The 27,064-nt window shown below is 37.6% G+C and overlaps 2 protein-coding genes across 3 annotated transcripts in view; one reads left to right on the top strand and one right to left on the bottom strand.

Annotated features, from left to right (window-relative positions):
• Nucleotides 1-936: 936 nt before the first annotated feature.
• LOC126757098 (craniofacial development protein 2-like) lies at nucleotides 937-26,224 on the bottom strand. The gene is made up of 2 exons (XM_050470714.1): nucleotides 23,050-26,224; nucleotides 937-1,003 (listed from the first exon to the last, which is right to left on the bottom strand). Exon 1 carries the CDS (start codon nucleotides 25,824-25,826, stop codon nucleotides 24,516-24,518), a length of 1,311 nt encoding a protein of 436 aa, XP_050326671.1. The 5' UTR covers nucleotides 25,827-26,224; the 3' UTR covers nucleotides 937-1,003; nucleotides 23,050-24,515.
• The window catches only part of LOC126757087 (F-box/LRR-repeat protein 20), a 79,579-nt gene continuing 61,159 nt past the window's right edge, over nucleotides 8,645-27,064 (top strand). The window contains exons 1-2 of one of the 2 annotated variants that reach the window (XM_050470693.1): nucleotides 8,645-10,145; nucleotides 22,154-22,270. In XM_050470693.1, coding sequence (XP_050326650.1) covers nucleotides 8,979-10,145; nucleotides 22,154-22,270 — 1,284 coding nt within the window. In that variant the 5' untranslated portion in view covers nucleotides 8,645-8,978. The remainder of the gene's footprint in view (nucleotides 10,146-22,153; nucleotides 22,271-27,064) is intronic. The other variant, XR_007666689.1, reaches the window with a different exon arrangement.

Raw genomic sequence — 27,064 nt, 5'->3', positions numbered from 1 at the left:
GTCATACCAAACATTTTAAGTGAATCAATTAAAGTGTACAAAGTAATTAATTCCTCGGCGTGCCGTCATGCCGTCATAACTTGAAAGAATTCAAGAATTTCAACAACAAATAAGTTATTATATTCATATATTGTTGAATTAAAATATATTAACACTCGTAATCTTAATAAATATGTCAATGAAAGTGACAAGCCATATTTATTGTGTGTGTTGCATGAAATTTTTTGAGTACTTTGATACACAAAGTAATTTCCGCATTATCGTCAATTGTCATAAGGCTATTATTTGAGATACATACCATGTATGTACATACATATGTATATGTATATATATATGAGAATAAAGACATCTGTTTGTATGTATCTGTAGGCGGTTATTACAAAAAAGCTTTTGGAACTCGATATATAATATAAAGAGGGAGTGATAACATCGCTTTATTTCCCAGACCGGTTGGTTGTTGTTAACTCGGCTATAATCGCGTAAGCGGTGTCTACGCCAATTAAGAAGAAGGTTGGTTGCTCTAATGCCTAAAAAAAGTATGTCTAATAGACTCTTCAGCCAGTTTAATTTAATAACCCCAATCGAATTAAGGCATGTTCTCCGTAACGGTTATGTGTTCAAAACTTCTCTTGAAACGAATTATCATCACGTAAAGTCCGCAAACCGGTCAATTAATATTCCTCGTTGATCGTTTGACAATACAATCCATACAAATAACTCGAAGGAAACCGGCAAACAAAAAGTTGTCTCGAATTTCGACTAATTTGTTCTTCTTATTATTTACTCTCGTAGACAGCGTTTACACGGTTATTGTCGAATTAACAACAATCGTTTCTTCTTTTCGCAAGGTTGTGCTAATTCGAGATTCCAAGCGAAGCCAGGTCCTTCTCCAACTGGTCATTCCAACGGAGTGGAGGTTTTCCTCTTCCTCTGCTTCCCCCGGCGGGTACTGCGTCGAATACTTTCAGAGCTGGAGTGTTTTCGTCCATTCGGACCACATGACCTGGCCAGATTTTTCTTTTCTCTCGAGTACTCCTAAGGCCGACTATAGCAGGACGGAAATGATGAGGGACTTCTAGAGTTTGGTTTTTGGTACACAGCCGTATGAGCTTTGCGGGGATACCAAGTTCAGATCCAATCAGTTTTTTTTCGTGGGCTTTATCTTTCACACGAACACTCGATAATACCTTCTATGTGATATTAAGGAGGCTTATCCCATGGTAATAGACGCAGTTTAGAGATTCTAATAAAGTAAAGGACAATCTAAGACCGCCCAGAAGCCTTAATATTTCACTTTCCACTTTTTGTGAGAGCTGCAATAATCTTTGCCTTCTAAGCGCCAATATAATATCGCACGCTACGTATTTTCTCGTTTCTCTCTACACCATTTTGCACTTTTTTGTGAATTCTATTGTTTACATTTTTACGCAATTTTCGGTTTCTTTGTGCTGTTTTTGTTATTTTGCGGGTTCGCTTGCGAAAGTCTACGCCACCGCGGCCTTGACATATAGTCTGAAGCCGCAGCAGCAAGATATTGTATTTATTTTGTGTTTGCTTTGTATTATTTTCTTTCCTTCACAAGTACTAATATTTGAGAAGGTTTTTATCAACGCAAAAGTGATAATGCTAGTGCTAAAATATTTATATTTTACTCGTATTGGCTTTATGCTTGAAACACGTGTAAGTTTGTGAATGTTTTTTTTTCGTTTTTTGAATTTTGAAACTCACCGCAATCGTTTGATCAGCGTATCAAACTGTTTGTTTACTCTTCAACTTATTAATCTATTCTTACGCATTTCTTTCTTTCGTGTGGTTCTAATTATAGACTCCACATGCTAGAGGAGGCATTATGTTCTCATGCCAGCATAAAGAAGTATTAGGTTGGTCGCTTAAAGAACCATACTTCGGAACCGGTTCGCATTTTTTTATTTTTTCCAAATGTGAAGAGTATATAATTTAGGAACAATAGGTTTTAATGCTTTTAAATATAGTTTTTCCGTTAATTTACACCCAAATTATTAAGTTAAAATTTTTTTATGATTTTTTCAAATTTAATTATACCGTTCGTTCTGACTCAACTGAATACAATTTTTGTGTTCTTAGTTACTTATTTTTTTGCTTGCTTTTGTCTCATTATTTTTGTTATTTCATAAATATATTTACTACCTTTATCGAATTTAATATAACATACATATGTACATATTTTATTATTTGGCATTCCGGTTGGAAAACTCTGCTGCTCACCCTAGTGCATGTGTTTTTAGATCCCCTACCGTCGTTGCCACAATACACGCTATCAATTCGTGTCGCATTTAATTTATTACTTGACTGCGTCCAAGTGTCATTTGTGACCCCCATTTTTGTTGTTTATAACGTCATAAGATGTTTTATAGAAAATATCGTTGGAGAATAATAGTGAAAGTTTACGTCAAAGCAGGTGATCTGCATGGGGGATTTAGAAGACAAAAAGAAAGAATTTTTGATTATAGTTTTAGTATATATTTATGTAGACCCTATAAATCTTGCTGGTTTGCGACTATTTCTGAACAAGCTCAAAATTTTTCTCACCATAGAGAAGTTCTAGTTCTAAATTTTCTACACTCTAGGGAAAAATTTTGAACTTGTTCAGAAATAGTAGCAATCGTCAATTTGTCGTTGTTGGAATTTACTTAGAATAAATGTCGTTTTGTTAGTTTAAATCGAATGTTTGTACCACGCTGAATTTAGTTGAAAAATATCAAAAAAAAAATATCTTTTGCATGGTCACATGTCTATTTAGCCATGTCGCGAACTTGCAACTCACTTTTTGAGATATTGATCTGAATTTTTGCACACGTCTTTTCCGTCTAAAAAAGCTGATCATTTGTCAGAACCGTCGATACCGGACCACTATGGCTTACAGCTGCCATACAAACTGACCAATCTGGATGAAGATCTTGTATGGAGGAAAACTCTTTTATTTTATATTTTCGCGAAATTCGGCATGGATTATTTTCCGGGGCAACGGTACAACCTCCGAATAAATCTTTCAGATCAGACCAATATAACATAGCGCTGTCATATAAACTAAACGATCTGAATCAAGCAATTGTATAGAAAACTTTTGATTTGCTAAGAGATCTTCACGAAATTGGGCGTGATTTAATATCAAAAGCAATAACCCAATCTTCGAAGAAATTGTTCATATCGGACCAATATAACATAGCGCTGCCATACAAACTGATCGATCAAAGTCAAGCTCTTGTGTGGAAAACTCTTTTATTTGTCAAGGTATCTACACGAAATTTAGCATAGATTAATGCCTTTCCCAACAGTACAATCTATGAATAAATTGTTAAGATCGAAACAATATAGCACATAGCTGCCATAAAAACTGATCGATCAAAGTCAAGTACTTGTATGGAAAACTCTTTTATTGGTCAGGATATCTTACACTAAATTTGGCACGGATTATTTTCCAAAGTAAAGGTATAATTTCCGAAAAAAATCATTCAAATCGGCCACTTTAGCATATAGTTACCATACAAATAGATTGATCAAAATCAACTTCTTCATTTGTGAAGAGTATTGGGTTTCACCGAAACTAACATTTTTCAATTGATCCAACAACGCAATATAAATTATTGATTATTTTATCATGCTCAAGCTCAATGATAATAATTCCATATAAAACCCCAAAAGTACTGGCTAAAACCTTGCTATTTGACTGTTGTGTTTTTGCGTGCTTTGGACGACGTTTAATGAGTCTGTCGAATGGACTTAGTTGTATCAATATTTCATCCGTTGTCACAAATCGGGGCAGATTGGTATTTGGGCTAAATAGGGTAAACTTGACTACCCTATGATGAGTTATATTATATTATTATTCATGGGATCTATTTGAATAAGGGACTAAATGAGTGGACCTTCTATACATAATTGCATACCATTTGCTAATTGACTACAAAAAGGCGATCCTTGGGGAACCGTTCTGAGTTTTGCTCAAATATAAGGACTTGAAGCGCGAGAAGACTACATAAATCGGCAAAGGTGTTATAACATAATATACTACAATATTATTTTATTGAAATAAAAAAAGATCTAAGGTGTTGAAAATTTACAGGGGAAATTTTTGAATTTTGTTTTTATATTTTTATATATTTTTTTATATTTATTTTATTCATATTAAAAAAAATTATGTTCTCTTTATTAAATTTAATTATATATTAAGCATTATAACTTAAAAACAATTTTTTTTGTTTTAGTTTTAAAATTTATTGTTATAAATTCTTATATTTTTCTTTCCGCGACTGCCATGACCTGACCTGCTTTCATATTATATTTCCTTATTCCAAATATCGCACTTCTGTTTTTATGTCATATTCATCACGTTCATCGCAGTCGATGGACCAAAAGCCTACTTCATTCGTCTTCATCAACTTGATAAATGATTTTCAAATTTGCGAAGCTAATGGAATTGACGCGCACAACGGCAATTAAATGAACGCTAAATTATAAATATACGTATACCAATTTTAATTATATGTTGCAAAAAAATGGTAAACCTATTTTTTATTTGAAGTCTTAAAATAATTATCAAGAAAATTTTACATTTGTATATAAAATTTAAAGCATTTTCCCGCATTTTATCACATTATTTCAAGGAAAACATTAGCCGTACTTCAAATAGTTCATCAGATGATCACGTATAGAGAATATTGCGTATTACTTTGTTGTTTGTTTTGTTTTTCCTAGAGCTCATTCTGCTCGTTTCTTGAAAATCACACTCACTTAACAAAGTCGTCAATCAACAGTCACACCCCTTTTTCATTGCATCGATCTGTGCACTCAAACACTCACCCACAATATGCTGTATGGCTGTACGTATGTGTGTACATACATATATACATACTTGTACCTTATATGTATTGTTCAAATATAAATAACAACAATAACTGTGGAGGTCAATGTACATCAGTCACCACATCTTCGCTCTTCAGTTGATCATTATCATCATATTATTCTACTTTCATGCGAATTTGCCAAAAAATTATACGAATTTGTGAATAAAAATGCAAATTTCTTGATAATGATACACTTTTTGTTGTAGTATATTTGTACACATTTGTTGTTAACTGAAAATGTGCATACGTACAAGCAAACATTTATATCTAAATTGTATTTGTACTTTTCTCTTTCTCTCTCTCTCTTCCCATTTTGTTCCATTTGTGCTCACCCATACTGCGATGTGTTGGGAACTGTTGGTGTTTTTCAGTGACTTACCGACGCAACAGCAGTCACGACGACGGCGACTGCACGGTCGACGGCAACTTCTAACTACTTTGTTACGTATACGTCGTGTATGTCAGTTGCGCGTCATCGCAGCAGCAGAGCCCATGCAGCGCGTTGAGTAACGAACGACAAAACCAAAGTGCGTTGCGCGAGCGTTAATATAAATAAACACATAATTAAAAGCTGAATTAAAACTGAAATAAAAATCGTGTTGGAGCATAGGTTAAAACGCCTCAAACCGTTAGTGCCGCCAGCGTTAAGACAAGTTCATAGTCGCTATTAAAAATTAAATAAAATGATATTTAAGTGTTTTGCGAAATATTAAATAATGTTTGTTAGTGTTGTATGCAGTGTCTGGCCGCAAATGCTAGACATGCTAATAAAAATAATATACTACTGATATGCTGATTCAAGTTACATAAAATAAGTAATATAATTTTTATAATATTAACGACAAAATAAATACAAATATTTATTGTATTGAAATTAAATTGATTAAGAACAATAAATAATTTAAAAATAATAATCATTTAGATAAAAGAATAGCAACTATAACAGAGAATATTATTGTTATTTAAATTGATTATCAGTCCATAAATATAAAATGTATATTCATACACATAGAAGACAATAAACCTGTTTGCTACAATTTTATTTAATTACCTTAAATTAATTATACAAAATTAGTTTTAAAAATAATTACTATTAATTAATTAATTTTATTTCAATAAATATGTTATTTGATTATATAATTATATAAAATTAATAAATTATTTAATATGTTATTTAATTACATAATTATATAAAGTTAATATTAATAATTAAAAATAATTAATGTTAATTATTAGTATAAAATTAATATTAATTAATTAATTAAATTAAAGCTAATTAATTAATTAAATTAATTTTATAGATTTAAATTACATAATTAATGGGTGCTATTAGACACAATTATAATAAGTAATTCATAATTAAGATACAATAAAATTTATAGTAATTATTAAAAAAAGTCCATAAATCACAACTGATTAATTGAATAAGTAACTCAAATTCAAATTGAAAAATTAATTATGTAATTATTATTTAACTTACTATATTAATTAAAAACAATAATAATAATAATAATTAAATTGATTTGCAGCTAATGATAGTTAATAAAATGCGCAATATTTAAATAATTAAAATTTACGGAACTAAATACATGTAATTACCATAAATCAAATGAATTTCAATAAATTATTACAAATTAACTTGAAAAATCCTGAAACAACATGAATACCTTGAAAAAAGACCTTATGTAATTAGGATGACATTTGTAAGCAATAATAATTTAAAAAAAATAATAATAATTAAAATTAAATTGCATACTATGCGTCAGAGTGGTAAATTTTTGAATTAAAAACTAAGTTTTCAAGTTTTAATCATAAAATCGAATTTAAAAATCGGAAATTTATTTATCTAATTTGAAAATCGGGAAGAACTTCTCCGAGCCGTTCGATACCAAACGAATCCCTGCCGTACGACTTCTTCAAACTACTCCTGGCGAAAATAATTCGAGCTGCAGATCTGAATAGAGAAAGTATAATCCAAGAGCGTATGACTGATGTCGTACTCCCATGATATCGAGAACGAGATAGCTTCAGCTATCGAAGCCCAGGTACTTCTTGTCAGTGGCGTTTTATACTGGCTCTTTCCTCCTATCGTAGGTCTTCTCGTAAAGAGGGATGGAACCGAAAAACGGTTCCGGTCCTATCGCACTATTTGCCGCAGCTTCTTTCGTCAGTAGATCGGCTAACTTATTTGAATTTGATCTCAACGGATGAGATTTCCTGAAATGCCGCTTGGCTATTACCGAGAATGATGATTCGTTTCCCATGTTTGTTTTTCTCTAGAATAAACTCTGCACATCTCTGATCTCAGCTAGAAAACTGCTTGGAAACCTGCCCATGGGTTTTCTCAGAGTTCGGTACGTGGTCCCATTATACACAACCCCACTTCCATCTGCCGTTTTCGATCCGTCTCAGTATTATTGCATTGTACTTATGCGAAGTCACTCCCCAAGGATGGGATTCTCCATCCATTTTTTTTGTAAATTTTCTTGGTAATGACGTCTTTGGGAAAGAGTGATAACAATAGACTTTCTCTTTTTTCTGAACATTTATTACTCTATTTGGTTCGATTATTTCCAAAATCATTTAGATTTTTCGGAAAAAAGCGTCGCGTTAACGTCTGTAAAACAATGCTTTCCGACTACTAGGATCTCACGAAACGTATTATTACTGGCGAAGAGTCTTGGATCTATGCCTACGACCCGGACAATTAATCGGCCGAATATCTTGGCAAAGATGAGCCGATCCCGATAATACCACACCAAAGCAGGTGAAAAATCAGGGTTATGTTGACAGTTTTCTTTGAATATCGAGGGGGGCACTCCGAATTCCTTCCGATTCGACCAAACTGTCAACAAGTCTTATGTTTGAGTTTTGAATAAGGATAAAAGCCATTTGAAGAGGAAAAAATTTAAAACGGACGGTGCAAAATAAAAATTAAAATTAAATAAAATAAAATTAAATTAAAATTAAAATTAAAATAAAAACAAAGCAAAATAAAATATATAATAAAAAATATATTAAATTAAATTAACTGATATGAAACGAAGTAAAATAATATAAAAAAATTAATTAGAACAAAAAATCAAATAAACAAAATAAAACAAAAAATGTAATATCAAGTTATTACCAGAAATTATAAGAAATAAATAAAATAACAAATAACTCAAAATGCTATAAATAAAATCGCATAATCTCAAATCGAAAGGTAGCCGGAATGGGTTTATTGCATTTCATTTTCAATCAGCTTCTGTTATATTTAAATTTTTTTTTGCTTTTGCCTGCTTAATGCTTTTGTGATTGCATACGCTAACTGTAATTTATAATATAAGTGCGCGTGCGACGGCGGTCAACTCGCAGGCGTTTGCCGCCAGACAGGAATATAAACACACACATATACATATGTATGTATGTGCACATTTACATAACAGGCTGGCCTAAAAGCAGAGAGTAGATCAACAAACCGACGGAGAGAAGGGCGAACTTGTTTTTTTTCTTTGTGTTTTGTTATTGCTATATTTTTTGTTTTTATTTCAATAATTTTTTTTCGAGAATATTTGTCGCAATGCAAATTTAAACCTGATCACGTGCAAACATTCGAATGTGGCATTCTAGCGGCAGATAATTGTGTCAAAAGTGCCGGATGTGTCGCGCATTTCGCAAGCGCGTTGGCGACAGCGGCCGCAGTAGCAATAAGAAATATATATTAAAAAATCATGAAAACAGTTATAATTGCAAAAGTAAATTAATCTTTAGTTCTTTAGTAGCAATTACGCAGCGTAAAAAGGAAAAACAAAAACAACTCAGACTGTAAAGAAAAGCTCTGAAAGCTTGTAGCCTAATAAAAAGTGGTTGAGAGTGCTGAGCGGTAGCTTAAAAAGTGCAAATAAAAGCGTGCAATCGTTTACAGTTATTAAGCGATTTTTGTTGTCGCCTTTGTTTACGCGTTCAAATTTGGGCGAAGCAAACAGGAAAATTAAAAAAAAATAAACTAAAAATTTTTAAATAAAAAACAACAACAATAACAATTAAACGATATTCACACACTCACACAACTAAAACGCCTCATCCAAGTGCGGCAACCGTTCTCGGCCTTAAATGTTCATCAAAAATAATACGCTTTTGAATAGCAGCAGCGGTGTTGGCGTTGGCAACGGTAGCAGTAGCGGTAACGGTAGTGGTAGTGATCGACTTGGTATCGACAGCATCGTAGGTGTTGGCGGCGGTGTTGGTGGTGGTGGTGAGAGTGTTGGCGCCAGCAGCGTGGCAGGTAGCATCAGCATAGCGAGTAGCAGCAGCGTCGGCGGAAGCAGCAACAGTATCGGCATCGGTGGCGGAGGCGGCGGCGGCGGTGGAAGCGCAGAGTTGCTCTACCCAAGCAGTAGCAGCAGCAGTAGTAGTTCAAGCGCCAGCGGTCAGGCTAGCAGCGCTTGCAGTCACAGCGGCAGCAGCAGTAGCGTTAGCACAGGCAGCGCAGCGCCCTTAAATCCGACGCGACGCTGTGCCACACAGACTGACAACAACAATAGCGTCAGCGGCAAACGCGGCCTCAATTTGAGCTTACTACACAATCACAGTTCGAGCAACAGCAGCGGCAGCAACAGCAGCAGCGGCAGCAATAACAACAACAACAATAACACCAACAGCAGCCACAATCACAACGGCAGCGGCGGCGGCAGCGGCAGCGTTGGCGGTGGCCTTGGCTTGTTAGTTGGTCACAGTGTTGGTGGCATAGTCGGCAGTGGTCGACGCTTAATCGGCGGTCTAGGTGGCAGCATTTGGCGCTCAGCCACTTCGACTACATCATCCTCCTCGTCATCAGCAGCGGCGGCCACTACTGCAGCAGCTGCGCCTGCGGCAAATACGCACGCCACACAAACAATCGCTAACGTTACGGCGTCTGGCTCGGCGTCCGCGTCTGCCTCCTCGAACTCGACATCGGCTTCATCGCCGACCGCCTCGTACGCCAATTCCACAGCCAGCAGCAGCGCTGTGGCATTGACCATCGCTGACGGAAGCGCAAATAATTACTTTCGCAGCGGCAGCGCACCGGCGGCAGTGGCAGCGGCAGCAACAGCAGCAGCGATCGTCTATAGCGGCGCCGCCAATAGCCGGCACTTTCTGCGCGGCCATAAAAAAACTTTTTTATTTCACACGGTTAACAACAAAACAGCAACAACGGGTAACAGCGTGAGTGCAGTTGCTGGCGAGAGCAGCGCCATCATCAAAATGGACGAGGAGGACTCCATGGATGAGGAAGTGCCCGTAAATATTAACATTATTATTATATGCACTGTTGATAACATTCACTTCACATAGGCACATTTTACATATGCCATAAACACATTTGGGATATACATATTTACATTGCAAACAGCGTGCTCCATATCTACGTATATACCATATATATTGTATGTGTTTACTTTTCTTCCTTGTTTACAGTGTCTGTGGATTGTGTGTTCGGCTTTACATATATTTTATGGGTCGGCTATTATAAAACGCATTGTTGTTGTTTGGAAATTCAGACATTTTATGGTTCCGTTGTATCAAATTTCGAGCTCTCAACTTACCTTTAACGTTACTATATTAAAAATAGGCCGCACAATTTTCCACGTATCTTGATACAAAAATATTTTATATAACCTTGCCAACGTTTAATTAAATTTTCCATACACTTGGCTGGCTGGGATGGCCTACAGTGCCTCCAGTGCCGTCAGTGAATTTAACTTTTTTTTCATTTTTGGAACGCCTTTCGCTGGATTCGACTAGATCGACGTCATTTGCATAAATCCAAGTCTCGTTCACCAGTAGTAATGCATTTGACTAATTTAGGGTTTCAGCTACTTTTCAAACATACCTTATGCGATCTCTACTCGCTTTGCCTTTTGCAAAAACCAACGGCTGAAGATGGATATTCAGCACGGCAATGCGAGCTTTCCGACCTCAACTGAAACAACTGCAGTTTGAGCACTTAAGACATCGATTTGAGGAGTATTATCCACCTTCTAGACCTGACCTGGCCCCGACTGACTTTTTATTCTAGTACTACGTAAAAAATAAAGTAGACGGTCAAAGTTTTTCGTCATTTGAAGAAGCGGTTGCTGCGTTCAGAACGTGTGTTTTGGAGATAACTCAGTCTGAGTGTATATAGATCTTAATGCAAAGATTAAAATTTGTTTTTGTGTTCTAATCCCGAAGTATAAAAGCAACCTACGTAGTACTTATTTGCGTGAAACCATTTCTGTTTATTTGCTATGGCTCTATACGAGGATATATGTTTTGCGCGGTTTCGTTCTAGATGCTGTAGCAAGTTAAGCTCCTACTATCCAGAATCGACCCCGATATATCAAACATATATCCAGCATGCAGCGAATCCTCGCATCACTTTAACCACCTCTTTGCATGCCCAGCTAACCCTACACATTTGAGACCCCACTCTCTTTGTTCCGACCTCATCTAAACAGCACGTTTCCTGAGTCTACCGTTGAATGACTTCGATGACAACTTATCTGAACCTTATCACTCTAACGGGGACTAGATAACCGTTATAACAGTAACATCAGGAAAATTAGAGCTTCTAATGATTTTGTATCTTCCACTTGACATTAGTCAGCAACTTTCATAGGCCATTTTGCTATCGATAAATTATCAGTAAAGTAACATTTATCTATAATTAATCCATAAAAAGTGTCACACTACGTTTACTTAAGTGTCAATAAGTCAAACAATTAATGTCCATTTTTCGTTTTTACACTTGCTTAGCAGCTGTAGGTTTAACTAAAATCCCGTAAATGACTTCCTTAAAGTGTTAGTAACAACCCGATTGTGCATAAAATTATAATAAAACGAATTGCCTTGCATATGACTAAGGTGGAACGAGTCAACGGGCGCGACAGCAGCTGTGCCGTACTTTAACTGCCCCTAGCGAGCGCTCAAGCCATTCCCACGAGCGTTGAATACGAGGGGGCGTGTGGAAAACCTGTTGTTGCCTTGCAGCGCAGTGCGGTTCGCCAGCAATAACGGTGAATGTGCTATAAATCAATAAGCGCTCGTAAATTGCGGTTATTTTGCATAAATAACCGATAAATACACATACATACATACATATATTTGTACTATATATATGTGCGCTTAGTATGTGTGCCGCTGCAACAACAACAATTTGCATGTGTAAAAAGCAGCAGGCCAATTAAAAGCGATAAAAATGAAGCGAATAACACAAAGCACGCGACTACAAAAAGTTAATGACTTTAATTGTAAATCAATATGTGGGTGAACAAACAGAGAATTAGAAAGACTTTTTCACTTGCTTGCAGCAAAACAAGCGCTGAAATTTCCACAAAGTGTGGGGAAAACCAAAATTATGACAAATAAAAAATAGTGTTTGCTGCTGTCAAACAGAGCCTTAACCCTTGAAACCGCCAGCACATTTCACTCATACGCCAGGGCCCACCAGCACCTAGGTATTCTACAACTGCAACTAACAGCTCTACAAATAAGAGTTGCCGCTGCGATAGTAGGTAGAGGGCAAGGCATCAGTGACAACTTTGCTGGCGGCAGCGGTCAGGCGCAGGAAGCAGCCACATTGTGGCCTGTAGACACAACAAAGTCAAACATTAGATTCTAACTGCTTTATTTAAGTGTGTGTGTATGAGTGTTGGACTAACAAGTGGTAGGAAATGGAAGTGAGCGCCTGTTTCACAAACTCTGTGGGCGTAGCGCCCATTTGTGGCAGCAGTAACTTTATGGGCAGTGTTTTTTAGTCATTGTGGCACCATGGCAATTTCCTGCAGACAAACAGACATCAGTGGCGGTTAATTGGTTTGCCATTATATTTGTGTTATTTCGCTTTGATTTCCAAGTAGTTGCATGCAGATAACTGTGAGCATTACCTCTGAGTTTTTATACTCTTGCAACATGTGGCTAAAGTGTCTAATAGTTTTGTTCACCTAACAGTTGTACGTATCACCTACAACTAAACGAAATGGATATAGTGCCTTCTATATATAAATGATCAGGATGATGAGACGAGTTGAAATCCGACTGACCGTCTACTTGTCCGTCTGTCCGACGTGAAAATTAAGATACATGATAAAACTTGGTATGCACGTTCCTTAGTAAAAAAAAGTAAGAGTTCGTGGATGGGGTTAATCGGACCACTGCCACGCCCACAAAACGCCATTAACCGAAAATCTATAAAGTGCCAAAAGTAAGCACTAAATTAAGATTTAAAACTCTAATTGGGGTCGCAGTAGCAAGGGCACCAGTGAGCAAAAAAATTATGAAAAAGTAGCCGTGGTCCTGCCCTCTAATAGGTTTACTGCACATATCTCCTAAACCACCAAAGCTACAACAGCCAAATCTGTCCCGCATAAATATTATAAAAACTACTACCGCCAGTGGGAAAATGGAGGAATTCGGAATATAATCCCGATCATTCCTCATATAACGGTACGGTCAAAAAGTACTAAAAGCGCTATAAATCAATACCTAAGTACGCCAGAGACATTACATTTTACCTTCGAGATAATATGAGAGCACTTTATGGAAGCTGGAGGGAAATTTGAACGATGGGCGTGGCGCTGCCCACTTTTTGGTATCTCGGGACCGCACCAACCGATTTCGACCAAATTTAGTACGTGGCATTCGTCACATATTCCTATGTCACAGTGTTAAAATCTGCGAAATCAGACTTTAACCACGCCTAGTTCCTATATAACACAATTTCAAATTCCATTTGATTCTTTCACTTTCCAGTACACAAATCAAGAAGTAATTAAAATAACGGGATTCAATTTTGCACTAATAATTCTTTTAAAGTATACCACATATTGACCAAAAATTGCAGTATTGATCGAAAATATCGGTAAATTTATGGGATATACAATTGAAATTAAAAGACAATCCTTTCCTGACCATAGTAACTCTGTGAATCAATGTTAGCAACCATATATCTAATATAAATATTTCGAACTTCCGGGAACCTTTATACCTCATATATCAGCCAATATCCGTATGTGAGTTATCTTAATGAAAATGAAGAATGCACGCTCCTGATAATACCTGTAGTGTATCTTTGTGCCAAAAATGGATGAAATGGACAAAAACTTGACCTAGCCCCCATATATGTAACTAATATCATGATTTTCAAACATCTGGCTGACTTTACTACTGTATTATTATATCTATAGAAGAAAAATATCTTTATTTTAAGATGTTATATATGGTTTTTTTTTAACAATTTTTCTCATATATAGGTTTTTAGTTAAAACCTTACTTAGAACTTGAACGAAGAAAAAAACTGAAAATTGGATTTTTGGCAGACATTTTACAAAAAAAAGGAAATTTTAGTGAAAATTTCGAGACATTTTTTTTAAATAGTGTAATCGCGAAAAAGTCTTTAAGAATTGTATCGCAAAGACCTGTTTAAAATTTTATGAAGATCGGTTGAGTAGTTCTTGAGAAATCTTGCCAACTGACTTCAAAAAGAAATTTTTGAGAAAAACGCGTTTAAAAATTAAATTAAGTGACTATATAGCTGACCTAGAACGCACAAGTTCTCAAGGCTATATCTTCGAAACTATTACTTGGGTCAACTTGAAATTTAGGACAATATTCTAGAGGCATTGTAGAATTAAATAAGACAATAAAATATTCGCTTTTTGTAAACCCTTAAAAACACCCACCCTCCACTTGATTTTGATCGGTCAGTTCGGTCTGAACAATTTCTTCTGAGATTATGGCCTTAGACAATAATCTCTACCGAATCTTGAGAAGATATTTTGTCAAATCCAAAATTTTTTCATACAAGGACACGTGTTTGATCGTTCAGCTTGTATGGCAGCTACATATATGCTATAGTGGTCCGATATCGGTAGTTCCGAAAAATGCACATCTACTTAGGGAGACGTGTGCAAAATTTCAAAGCGAAATCTCAAAAACTGAGCGACTGGTTTGCATATATACAGTCAAATGGACACGGCTAAGCCAACTCAGCTCGTCACGCTAATCATCTATATATGTACATATATACTTTATAAGATTTGCTTTTGGATGTTACAAACATCGTGGCTAACTTCATATACCCTGTTCAGGTTGTAATATGCGAAAAAGTGCTTCCAATGTTGGGCGTGTAGAATGGTTTAATTAATCTGCAGGCTGACGTGAGCACAAAGAAAACATGAATGGCAAGAAATTGCTCGTATTTATTTACCAAAGCACTAAGTACTTGAAAACACGACGCCATACCAAACACGGTAAACCTTAGCAGACAAGGCAAATACACACACCTTTTTTCTCTCAGCGCTGTTGCTACCTTGCACTTCATCCCTTGCGCTGTTTGCTTTGTTTTGCACAGCCCAGAGCCAAAGTAAAGTGAAATTGCAAATATTTGCGAAATGAAATCGTTGCAAACAAAGAAAAACGCATGCCACTAAATACGATCTTTCGTCAGCAGCACCTGTATGTGTGCTTGTAGGTAAATGCTTGCATACAGATTTGCTGTTAAACTTCCTTGACCGCAATAATCATGTTGCAAAAACAAGGGAAATAAGTAGAAAAATTATGACTAAAGTGCCATATCAGCACTGCGTAGTAAGCGCAAAATCAAATCATTCTCACCGCGCTATCACGTGCATATACCAAAGATAGGAACGAATTCGAAATCAATTTGCAAGTGTGGTACTTTTATTTTTATTATTCCTCTTCTTCTACTTATTCTCTTTATATCAAGGGTCAGTTTTGCACTTGCAGCTGCTCTGTATTGTTTACTTTTCTACTTTGGCAATCGTATTTTTGCCAACAGTCTATCTTAATGGCAATGAACTGCTGTATAAGATAGCTGAATTATAGGTTCGGAGTGTTGACAAATATTTAGTTTTACTTAAATAGTAATACCAAATGATAATTTTATCTATAAACTCGGACCGGGTAGGGAAATTATAATATTTTCCTGTCCACGTATATGTTTATAATACATGCCGCCTCCTGCCTCTAACTTGTCAAAATTTTCGTGCTTATCCACTTAATTACATCAACGGCCCACTCACATATTGATATTGCCTGGTTGACCAAATTGTAAAAAGGCTGCTAGAGGTTGCGTATGGTAGCTCCAGCTGAATTCTAACAGCATTTTATTATTTTCGAATTATGTAATTGTACTTTGAATAGAGTTATTAAGTAACCCACGAACTTTGTAATGTCGGAAACCTTATACAACAAGCGCTCCAAATAATAAATGCTTTTTGCACGTCCTTTTTGGTTACAATTGTCGCGTGGAAGAGACACATTTTCCACTTGGATTGAGAACAGATTGGAGCGAACTCCAAGGGCTAACTACTTCCCGTAGTACCAGATTGCCGTCTCCGGTCAGACCTTGTAAGTTTTGCTACTACCAGTGGAGCACCCAACAACTCAATGATTGGTGACTTCAAATGCCTTTTCATTGGAAGGAATCTCATCGGTTCAAGCCGAGTATTATAGCACTATTTCTGACAAAGACTATGCTGAAATTTCGAGGCAAGCCAAAAATACACGTATACGGCATATGGATTTTAGTCGCTTTTTGCGGCAGGTATACCTTAGCGCGGGTAAATTCTACCCCCTGCCCGCTGGGGTAAAAATATGTATGTATATATTGTATAAATGATGAGCGTGAAAACAGAGTCGACTCAGCTATTTTAGTCTAAATACGCGAACTAGTCCTTAAGTTTTTGAGATATCGATTTTTTTTTTCTTTTTTGTATAATTTTTTTTTTCATTTGACGAGGTATAATTTGACATGTATTATTGTCTAAGGCAACACTACAACATTTGAAGTATATTTTCAGATCGGGCCACGACATGATATGAATGTCATACAAACTGAACGATCAAATACATGTCCTTGTATGACGATCTTTTTCATTTAACAGGATACAGGGTTTTCCAATAAGAGATCCAAATGTGAGGTACAATCGATAGATAAATAAATGAGGATTGCACCCCGACCTAAGGTCGTGTAAGGGTAGGTGTGAATCTATATTCGTGGCTGATAAGCTCAGCAGTAAATTAATTTTTATTTACCTTTCACTTTGGGCGTCATTGGTAAATATTATTGCTGTTGTTGTTATACTTTTTTTTCGACAAACAAACAGTTTCACACTCATAGAAGAAAATTTAATGGAATATTTTTATACTCCTGCAACATGTGGCTACAGAGCATAATAGGTTTGTTTACCTAACGATCGTACTTACGTATCACCTAAAACTAAGCGAGATAGATATAGGGTTATATCTATTATCTATTATATTATTATATTATTTATTATTATACAAATAAAAATGAATTGTTGTACGTTAGTCTGATTAAAACTCGAGAACGGCTGGGCCGATTGAGCTGATTTTGGTTTTAAAATGTTTGTCGTAGTCCAGGGTAGGTCTAAACGGTGAGCAAATAAGGAACAATTGCGAGTAAGATAGAGTAAGACGACAATTCCATTTTCCCATATAAACGTTGTCACGACGTAACATGAAAACGGCTTGACCGATTTGGCTGAAAATTGGTGGAGAGGTAGCTTAGAACCAGGGTAAGGACATAGGATACCTTTTACCTCTTTATGTCAAATTTTAATACAACTCATAAATATAAAAATTATATGTATTTCAAATCATAAGCATTTGTTCAGAATTCATGTTTGTAGGAATCATTTGAATATATGCGTACAATTTTAAACAGAGTCTTCTCAAAAATAATACAATTGCTAAATATTTTGAATAGAAGAAAAGAACTGCAACCAAAGTCGCAGTGATATAGATTATAACTGGCTGAGTAATCAGTCGTTGAGTATGTATTATATCACGTGCATCCCAAAAGATTGAAGTCATAACCTTTCCAGCCGCCTTTTTCGGTTTTCCACGCCTGAGAACATCATCAGGTTCATCATGTGCAGTCCACTACAATGACTGTCGATTGGACTCCACTGGGAAATGATGGAGCTATGTTTCTATCACTGACGAAAAATTTCGGCTTTATTCCGATTAGAGAGCACTTAAACACTTCACAGAATCAGTTATTCGTTGTTTTTGTTGGATTATGAACTTGCGAGACACCTACTTTGCTCATTTCGTCTGTTTCCAGCTTAGCAAATATCTTTTCAACGGTGGATTTCACTGAGCCCAAATTCAACAGTATTTTCCCCAAAAAGCCAAATGCTTTATAAACACACGAAATGCTTTATGATCCATTTTTTTGTAAACTAACACAAGTTGCTTCACAAAATATTATATCTCAGTAACTAATAGTTATAATCCAACTTATAGAAAGCATATAGATGGTAGTAGTATTAACTATGTATCAGCCACAGTGAAGCGTGGACCTCTGGTCCTCTAGTAATATATATAAAAATGTTCAGGATGATGAGAAAAATTGAAATCCGATTGGCTGTCTGTCTGTCCCTTCCGTCCGTCCATCCGTGCAAGCTCTAACTTGAATCAAAATTGAGATATCTCGATGAAACTAGGTATGTGCGTTCCTTAGTATAAAAAAATTTCGAGTTCTAGATGGGCGTAATCAGGTCACTGCCATGCCCACAAATCGCCATTAACCGAAAAAATATAAAGTGTCATAAATAAGCACTAAAAAATATAGAAAGTACAGAGGATCGAAGGGGAAAGGGTTGAAAAGGTGGTGTAGCCCCGCCCTTTAACAAATTTAATATTCATATCTCTTAAACTACTGAAGGTACAACAACAAAATTTGCTGTGTACAAATCCTATAAGAACTTCTACCCACAGTGTGAAAATGGGTATGTGACATTCTTCACATATTCCTATGTCACAGTGTGAAAATCTGCGAAATCGGACCATAACCACGCCATAATTCAATTTCAAATTAAATTTGGTTCTTTCACTTTCCAGAACACAAATCAAGAAGTAATTAATAAAGCGGCATAAAATTTTACACTTATTTAAAGTACACCACTTTATGCTCAAATTGCCCAAATCCAATAAAAACTGTTCAAGCCCCTAGGTACCAAATATGTGGACTCGAGTATCTGTAGTTGATTATTGACCGAAAATATCGATTCATGTATGCGATAAACAATTGATATTCAGACAGAATCTTTTGCTGACAATAGTAACTCTGTGTATCAAAAATGGGTTGAATCGGATCAATACTTCTCTCAGCCCCCATATACCTAATATAAAGATTTTCAAACTTCCAAGTCACCTGGACCGCGTATATGTACCTGCTAATATGTTAATTATCTCAATGAAAATTATATAGCTTAAATTATATGGCTTAAATTTCCATTGCACCCGAACATATGCTTTCTTATTTGTTGTTTTAATTTTTTTTTTGAGTTTTCATTCAGAGTTTGTCTTGTTTAATTCTCCTATCTAGCTTTTTTCATTTTGGTTTTGCTTTTTAGTTTTTCAAATTTAATTATCCTTGTTATTGTAGCTTATCGTGGTGCTGGGTAGTATTATGACAGCTTAATATGCTTTACATACATATGTACATATGCTTTACTGTAAATTCATCGGCTTCTTTACTTGTGTGTGTGTGTGTGTGTGTGTGTGTGTGTGTGTGTAAGTAATTTGGTGAATTGCCTTGTGGTGAGTGCCAGCAAATCCCCAATGCAATGACAAATTAGAATTAATCGATTCTCACACACTTGGCCGCCTATCTGTAACGAGTAATTTTATTTTATTACTGTTGTTGTTTCCCCCCCATGATTGCCTGTTGTTAGTGTGTGTAATGGTAACACACTCGGTTCAAGGTCATTGCTAAAGAAGTGTTTGTTGTTAGGCATGTCATTCGGTTTCTCCATTTTTTTTGCCTTATATACCTATTATATACAAGAGCATAAACATATATATAAATATATATGTATATCTACAGTAGCATATAATAAAAATTTTTGTTTGTTTCTTCCCCAATGACCTTCAGCCCTGTACTTAAGCTTTTTTGTTGATTTTTTGTTTTTGTGTTTCTTTTTGTATTTCTTTCGTTCTACTTAGTCCAATGTTGAGTGTCTTTTCAGTGCCCTAGGGCAGTATTTTATTTATTAATTCTAGCCGACTCGTTTGTTTTGGTTAGTCTTGTACTTTTCGTACGCTTGAACAAATCTATGTCAACAGTATTCTCTTTTGTATTTATTTATTTTATTCTATTGTTCCATTCAAACGTGTTCTTATCTAACAGATGTTCGATAATGTAATATTCAACATGTGATTTTATGGCTTTCTTAAGCGTGTTATGGCGAAGAAAATGGCACAAATTAACAGCAACTTTGTTTTTGTTTAATTACTTAACTACAATGTAATTAATTTGAAAGGGTTTTCCCTTGTTTTGAGTGTTTTGGAAGAAGTATTTCAAGTGAATATTTTATTATATTTAAGCTTTCCGAGTAAGGAATGTGCAAATGAAGTGTGGTAACAGTTCAATTGAAAAGTCGCCGGCCTACCATAATACAACAAATTTTTTTGGCAATTTTTTTTTATACAACAAAGTTTCTTTCAAGGCTGATACACTGATTATAGCGACCCTCCAACTATTCGATACCATTTTTGTAGTACGATTTGTCCTTCGCTTCAAAATAGGCCTCATTTTCTGCGACCACTTCTTCATTCGACGAAAATTTCTTCCCAGCGAGTCGCTTCTTCTTTTGAGTCGCTGATGTATAGATCTGGAGAATACGATTCATGGATTTTTCCCATCGTTGTCGCTTACTTGTGACACGGTGCATTGTCTTGGTGAAACAGCACTTTCTTTTTCTTCAAATGCGTTCGCGTTATGTAATAGTCGCTGTTGATGGTTCTGCCTTTTTCAAGGTATCCAATAACAATTATTCTATGCGCATCCTAAAATACAGGCACCATAACCATGCCAGCCAACTGTTCCGTTTTCCCATTCTTTGGAGCGGATTCATCGAGTGCAGTCCACTCGGATGACTGTCGATTGGACTTTTGAGTGAAATGATGGAGGGATGTTTCATCCATTGTCACATATCGACGTATAACTCGGGATTATTACGCTTATACATCACCAAACACTGCTCCGAATCATCAATTCGTCGTTATGAGCTCGCACGGGACCCTCTTTGCACAGAGCTTTCTCGTACACGTTCAGTTGATGATTTTAGAGTGCCTGTTCTCTCGAACAACTTCACTTTACGGTCATCCAAAATTATAAAAAATTATTTTGTGGACTTTTTTATGTTTTCGTCGGTAACAACATCTTTTGGGCGTCCACTGAGTTCGTCGTCTTCGGTGCTCATTTTACCACGTCTAAACTTAGCACACCAATTCTTGATGGTTGATTTTGCTGAATCGGTATCCGGAAACTTGTCATCAAGCCAAGGATATCAATTTGAGGCATCAAATAGTCATTTATAATGGCCCGATAACATTGACTGTTACGTTCTCACCGGCATCATTTCTGAAGAAATGTTGACCGATGATTCAATCGCACCATCCACACTCAGCTGTTGTTTTTCTGAATGAAATGGCAGCTCTTGAATCTCTTCACGTTACTCTTCATCCCAAAAGCGTCAATTTGGCATCTTTACATACCCATTGAGCCAAAACTGAGTCTCATCGCTGAACAAAATTTGGCTCGAAAACGTCGGATCTTCTTGGTACTTTTCAAGAGCTTACACCTCGAAACGATGTCGCTTGGGAAGGTCGAGTAGCTTCAGTTCTTGTACAAACCGTATTTTTACGCTTTCAATTTAAGGTCTCAACGTAAAAAGTGCCAAACCATATTTCAGTGCGAGTTGCTGCAAACGACGTCGAATCGATTCTCCACGGTTTTCGTGTACACTCACAGCTGCGACTGCTTGATTTTCTTCACTGCGTGCTGGACGTGGTATATTCGGTCGAATATTAACCAATTATGGATGATAGGTTTTAAGACGGTGATGGTGAACTACCAAAAAAACACCTAAAAATTTTGACAAAAACTACATAATTTCCGCACAATTTTGTCAAAAATTAATATTCTTGTAAATTTATTAGTCTATTAAAATAGTTCTGTCTGTCTGTGTTTAATTATAAACAGCGTTAAATAATATGAATTTTGAAAATCGGCGAAATGAATTATTCCCAACAGACTCATGCCCTTCATCACATGCAATTAGGTATTTTTGAATAACAGAGCTTTTTGCATCAATGAAATTTCACACACACACACACATTTATATACAAATTTTGCACATTTTAATGATCTGTAATATGTTTTTAGCAATTTTGCTATATATTCATTAATTGTTTTTTGTTTTTTCTTGCAGCAGACATTCCTCAGCTCTTCGGATGCGGATGACGAACCAATAAAACAACTGCCAAAGGAAATTCTTTTACGTATTTTCTCCTATTTGGATGTGGTGTCTTTATGCAGATGTGCACAAGTAAGTGGCAGAGAAATTTTGTTATAATTATTTTTTGGCTCATGAAAAGCGAGCCAAATGAAATTTAGTTATTTTAAAGCAAATAAATATGGAAATAAAATGTTTCCCGCAATTACGTCAGTGTCTAGTGCGCCAGATTTTGTATACTTACATATTTACTAGTGATAGGTAACAAGGCAACGGTTAAATCTTGCTACAGACCATTTCAAAAAAATTAGCTCAAACAAGTTTTATTTGATAAAAACGATATATTATAAAAACGAATTTATAGGCAATGTAAACGGTCTTATTTTATGTATTAGATTTTGAACCAAATAAAGAGTGTTCTTTTAGATTTTCAAGAAGAAATTTGCTTTATTATAAAGATACAAAATTTTTTCGAATAAAACCTAGAGATCCAATTTTCGACCAATTTTCCAGCAATTAGGGTCGTATGTCGGCAATAGATCGCCAGTTATTCTATCCTAAGGTTTCAATCGTCTCGTGCTTATCTGCGTAGAAAAGCGACTTCACACTACGCCATAAAAAATACTTGTACTTCTTCTTCTTAATTGGCGTAGACACCGCTTACGCGATTATAGCCGAGTTAACAACAGCGCGCCAGTCGTTTCTCCTTTTCGCTACGTGGCGCCAATTGGATATTCCAAGCGTAGCCAGGTCCTTCTCCACTTGGTCCTTCCAACGGAGTGGAGGTCTTCCTCTTCCTCTGCTTCCCCCGGCGGGTACAGCGTCGAATACTTTCAGAGCTGGAGTGTTTTCGTCCATTCGGACAACATGACCTAGCCAGCGTAGCCGCTGTCTTTTAATTCGCTGAACTATGTCAATGTCGTCGTATATCTCGTACAGCTCATCGTTCCATCGAATGCAATATTCGCCGTGGCCAACGCGCAAAGGACCATAAATCTTTCGCAGAACTTTTCTCTCGAAAACTCCCAACGTCGACTCATCAGTTGTTGACAACGTCCAAGCCTCTGCACCATATAGCAGGACGGGAATTATGAGCGACTTATAGAGTTTGGCTTTTGTTCGTCGAGAGAGGACTTTACTTTTCAATTGCCTACTCAGTCCGAAGTAGCACCTGTTGGCAAGAGTTATCCTGCGTTGGATTTCTAGGCTGACATTGTTGGTGGTGTTTACGCTGGTTCCAAGATAGACGAAATTATCTACGACTTCAAAGTTATGACTGTCAACAGTGACGTAAGAGCCAAGTCGCGAGTGCGACGACTGTTTGTTTGATGACAGGAGATATTTCGTCTTGCCCTCGTTCACTGCCAGACCCATTTTCTGTGCTTCCTTGTCCAGCCTGGAGAAAGCAGAACTAACGGCGCGGGTGTTGAGGCCGATGATATCAATATCGTCGGCATACGCCAACAGCTGTACACTCTTATAGAAGATGGTACCTTCTCTGTTTAGTTCTGCAGCTCGAACTATTTTCTCCAGGAGCAGGTTGAAGAAGTCGCACGATAGGGAGTCGCCTTGTCTGAAACCTCGTTTGGTATCGAACGGCTCGGAGAGGTCCTTCCCGATCCTGACGGAGCTTTTCGTGTTGTTCAACGTCAGTTTACACAGCCGTATTAGTTTTGCGGGGATACCAAATTCAGACATCGCGGCATAAAGGCAGCTCCTTTTCGTGCTGTCGAAAGCAGCTTTGAAATCGACGAAGAGGTGGTGTGTGTCGATTCTCCTTTCACGGGTCTTTTCCAAGATTTGGCGCATGGTGAATATCTGGTCGGTTGTTGATTTTCCAGGTCTGAAGCCACACTGATAAGGTCCAATCAGTTTGTTGACGGTGGGCTTTAATCTTTCACACAATACGCTCGATAGAACCTTGTATGCGATGTTGAGGAGGCTAATCCCACGGTAGTTGGCGCAGATTGTGGGGTCTCCTTTTTTATGGATTGGGCATAGCACACTTAAATTCCAATCGTTGGGCATGCTCTCGTCCGACCATATTTTACAAAGAAGCTGATGCATGCTCCCTATTAGTTCTTCGCCGCCGTGTTTGAATAGCTCGGCCGGTAGTCCGTCGGCCCCTGCCGCTTTGTTGTTCTTGAGGCGGGCAATTGCTATTCGAACTTCTTCATGGTCGGGTAATGGAACGTCTGCTCCATCGTCATCGATTGGGGAATCGGGTTCTCCTTCTCCTGGTGTTGTGCGTTCACTGCCATTCAGCAGGCTGGAGAAGTGTTCCCTCCATAATTTAACTATGCTCTGGGCATCAGTGACTAGATCACCTTTGGGGGTTCTACAAGAGATGCTCCGGTCTTGAAACCTTCTGTAAGCCGCCGCATTTTTTCGTAGAATTTTCGAGCATTACCCCTGTAGGCCAGCTTATCAAGCTCTTCATACTCACGCATTTGGCCTCTTTCTTTTTCTGTCTGCAGATGCGTCTCGCTTCCTTCTTCAATTCTCGGTATCTATCCCATCCCGCACGTGTTGTGGTCGATGGTAACGTTGCGAGGTAGGCAGCCCGTTTTCTCTCCGCTGCGGCGCGGCACTCCTCGTCGTACCAGTTGTTCTTTTGCACTTTCCGAAAACCAAGGGTTTCGGATGCAGCTGTACGTAAGGAGTTTGAAATGCCGTCCCACAGTTCCCTTATACCGAGTTGTTGATGAGTGCTCTCAGAGAGCAGGAGTGCAAGCCGAGTAGAAAATCGTTCGGCAGTCTGTTGTGATTGCAGCTTTTCGACGTCGAACCTTCCTTGTGTTTGTTGGCGTGCGTTTTTTGCTGCACAGAGGCGGGTGCGAATCTTGGCTGCAACAAGATAGTGGTCCGAGTCGATGTTAGGGCCTCGGAGCGCACGCACATCTAAAACACTGGAGACGTGTCTTCCGTCTATCACAACATGATCGATCTGGTTGGTAGTTTTTCGATCCGGAGACAGCCAGGTAGCTTGATGAATTTTTTTGTGCTGGAATCTAGTACTACAGATAACCATATTTCGGGCCCCGGCGAAGTCGATCAGCCTCAACCCATTTGGGGATGTTTCCTCGTGGGGGCTGAATTTACCGACCGTAGTGCCAAAGATACCTTCTTTGCCCACCCTGGCGTTGAAGTCGCCAAGCACGATTTTGACATCGTGGCGGGGGCATCTCTCATAAGTGCGTTCCAAGCACTCATAAAAGGCATCTTTGGTCACATCGTCCTTCTCATCCGTCGGAGCGTGGGCGCAGATCAGCGATATGTTGAAGAACCTCGCTTTGATGCGGATTGTGGCTAGACGTTCATTCACCGGAGTGAATGATAGTACTCGGCGACGGAGTCTCTCTCCCACCACGAATCCCACACCAAACTTGCGCTCCTTTATATGGCCACTGTAGTAAATGTCACAAGGACCTACTCGTCTCTGTCCTTGTCCCGTCCATCGCATTTCTTGGACGGCGGTGATGTCAGCCTTTGTTTTTACGAGGACATCAACCAGCTGGGCAGCGGCACCTTCCCAATTAAGGGACCGGACATTCCAGGTGCATGCCCTTAATTCGTAGTCCTTCTTTCGTTTGCCATGGTCGTCATCAAAAGGGGGGTCTCTCATCCGAGGCTGCTGTTGGTTTTTCATTGGGGTGAGCTTTTTACGTGGCGGGTCCCAAACCCAGCGCACAACCCTATGCAGGGGTGTTTCGCCTTCTCACTTTAGCTCACCTTCGAACGGATGTTCTTAGGCTACCCAGAGGATACTTGGTCAAAGACCGGAAGTCGTGAGCTGCTTGAGTCATATGTAAAAGAATCGTTTCTGGCCACTCCCAAGTGAATGGCGATCAGAGAACTTTCCTCACTTGCGTGAACTTCTACACATGACCCCATCCTTGTACTACACGGTGTTAAATCACGGTATAGGCTCATAAAGCGAGGTGATGCGCTCACTATTTTTTTTAAATAAATTGATTGTTTCGTTGGCTGTATGATAATTAGCGCCGTCTTTTTGGAACCAAAGGTCGTGCACACCAACATCCTCGTATCCAGGCACAAAAAAGTATAAATCCTGGCTCTATAGCGTTCCCCATTGCCTATAACATTGTGACCTACTTCATATTTGAAGAAATATGGACTAATGATTCCCTCTGTCCATAAAGCATACCAAACAGTGACTTTTTGAGAATGTAACAGCATCTCAATAATAGCTTGTATATTATCGTTCCTTCAAATTCAATAGTTTTGTTTCTTAACATACCCATTCAACCAAAAGTGAGCTTCGTCGCCGAACACCATTTTTATCTGAAAATTGGTATCGATGGTCAACTCGGTTTGGGGCCAATCACCGAACGTACGACGCGCTTTGGATTGGACCAAGAACCTTCTGCAAAATCCTCGATAAAGTGGATAAGAACAGCTTCAATTCGTGGGCGCGATGGCGGACGAATTTTTCCGGGTCTACTTCAATACTCTGCTCCATAGCAGCAAAAGTGTTTTCGGTGCGCACTGTACGGTGTCACTGTAGGTGCCCATTATCCATTAGAGTAAATGTTCTGTGCTCCAGAGTTAGTCCATTCATTATGAAATGACAAACCAAACTGAGTATAAAGCAGGTCAAAAAGACTAACTTCAAAACTGTTTAGTTTAGGGGTTGCATGAGTTTTCTCGGGTAAAAAACAGCCTTTTTCAAAATTTTTTTTTTATATAAAAAATAAAATATTTAGTTACAATCTTTTATTGTTACAAACACTATTAACAAACAAATTCTGAAATTTTTGGGAAAAAATAATACTTTAAACTCGGGTATTGCGACGCCATTTCCGGTAACCGGTGCAAAAAGATCCGCCCACGTTGGCAAGATAACTCCTTACAGCGTCATCTAAA

Source organism: Bactrocera neohumeralis, chromosome 4, assembly GCF_024586455.1.
Source record: "Bactrocera neohumeralis isolate Rockhampton chromosome 4, APGP_CSIRO_Bneo_wtdbg2-racon-allhic-juicebox.fasta_v2, whole genome shotgun sequence".
NCBI classification, from domain to species: domain Eukaryota; kingdom Metazoa; phylum Arthropoda; class Insecta; order Diptera; family Tephritidae; genus Bactrocera; species Bactrocera neohumeralis.
The sequence above is the reverse complement of the archived record's forward strand: the minus strand, read 5'-3'. Positions and strand labels throughout refer to the sequence as shown.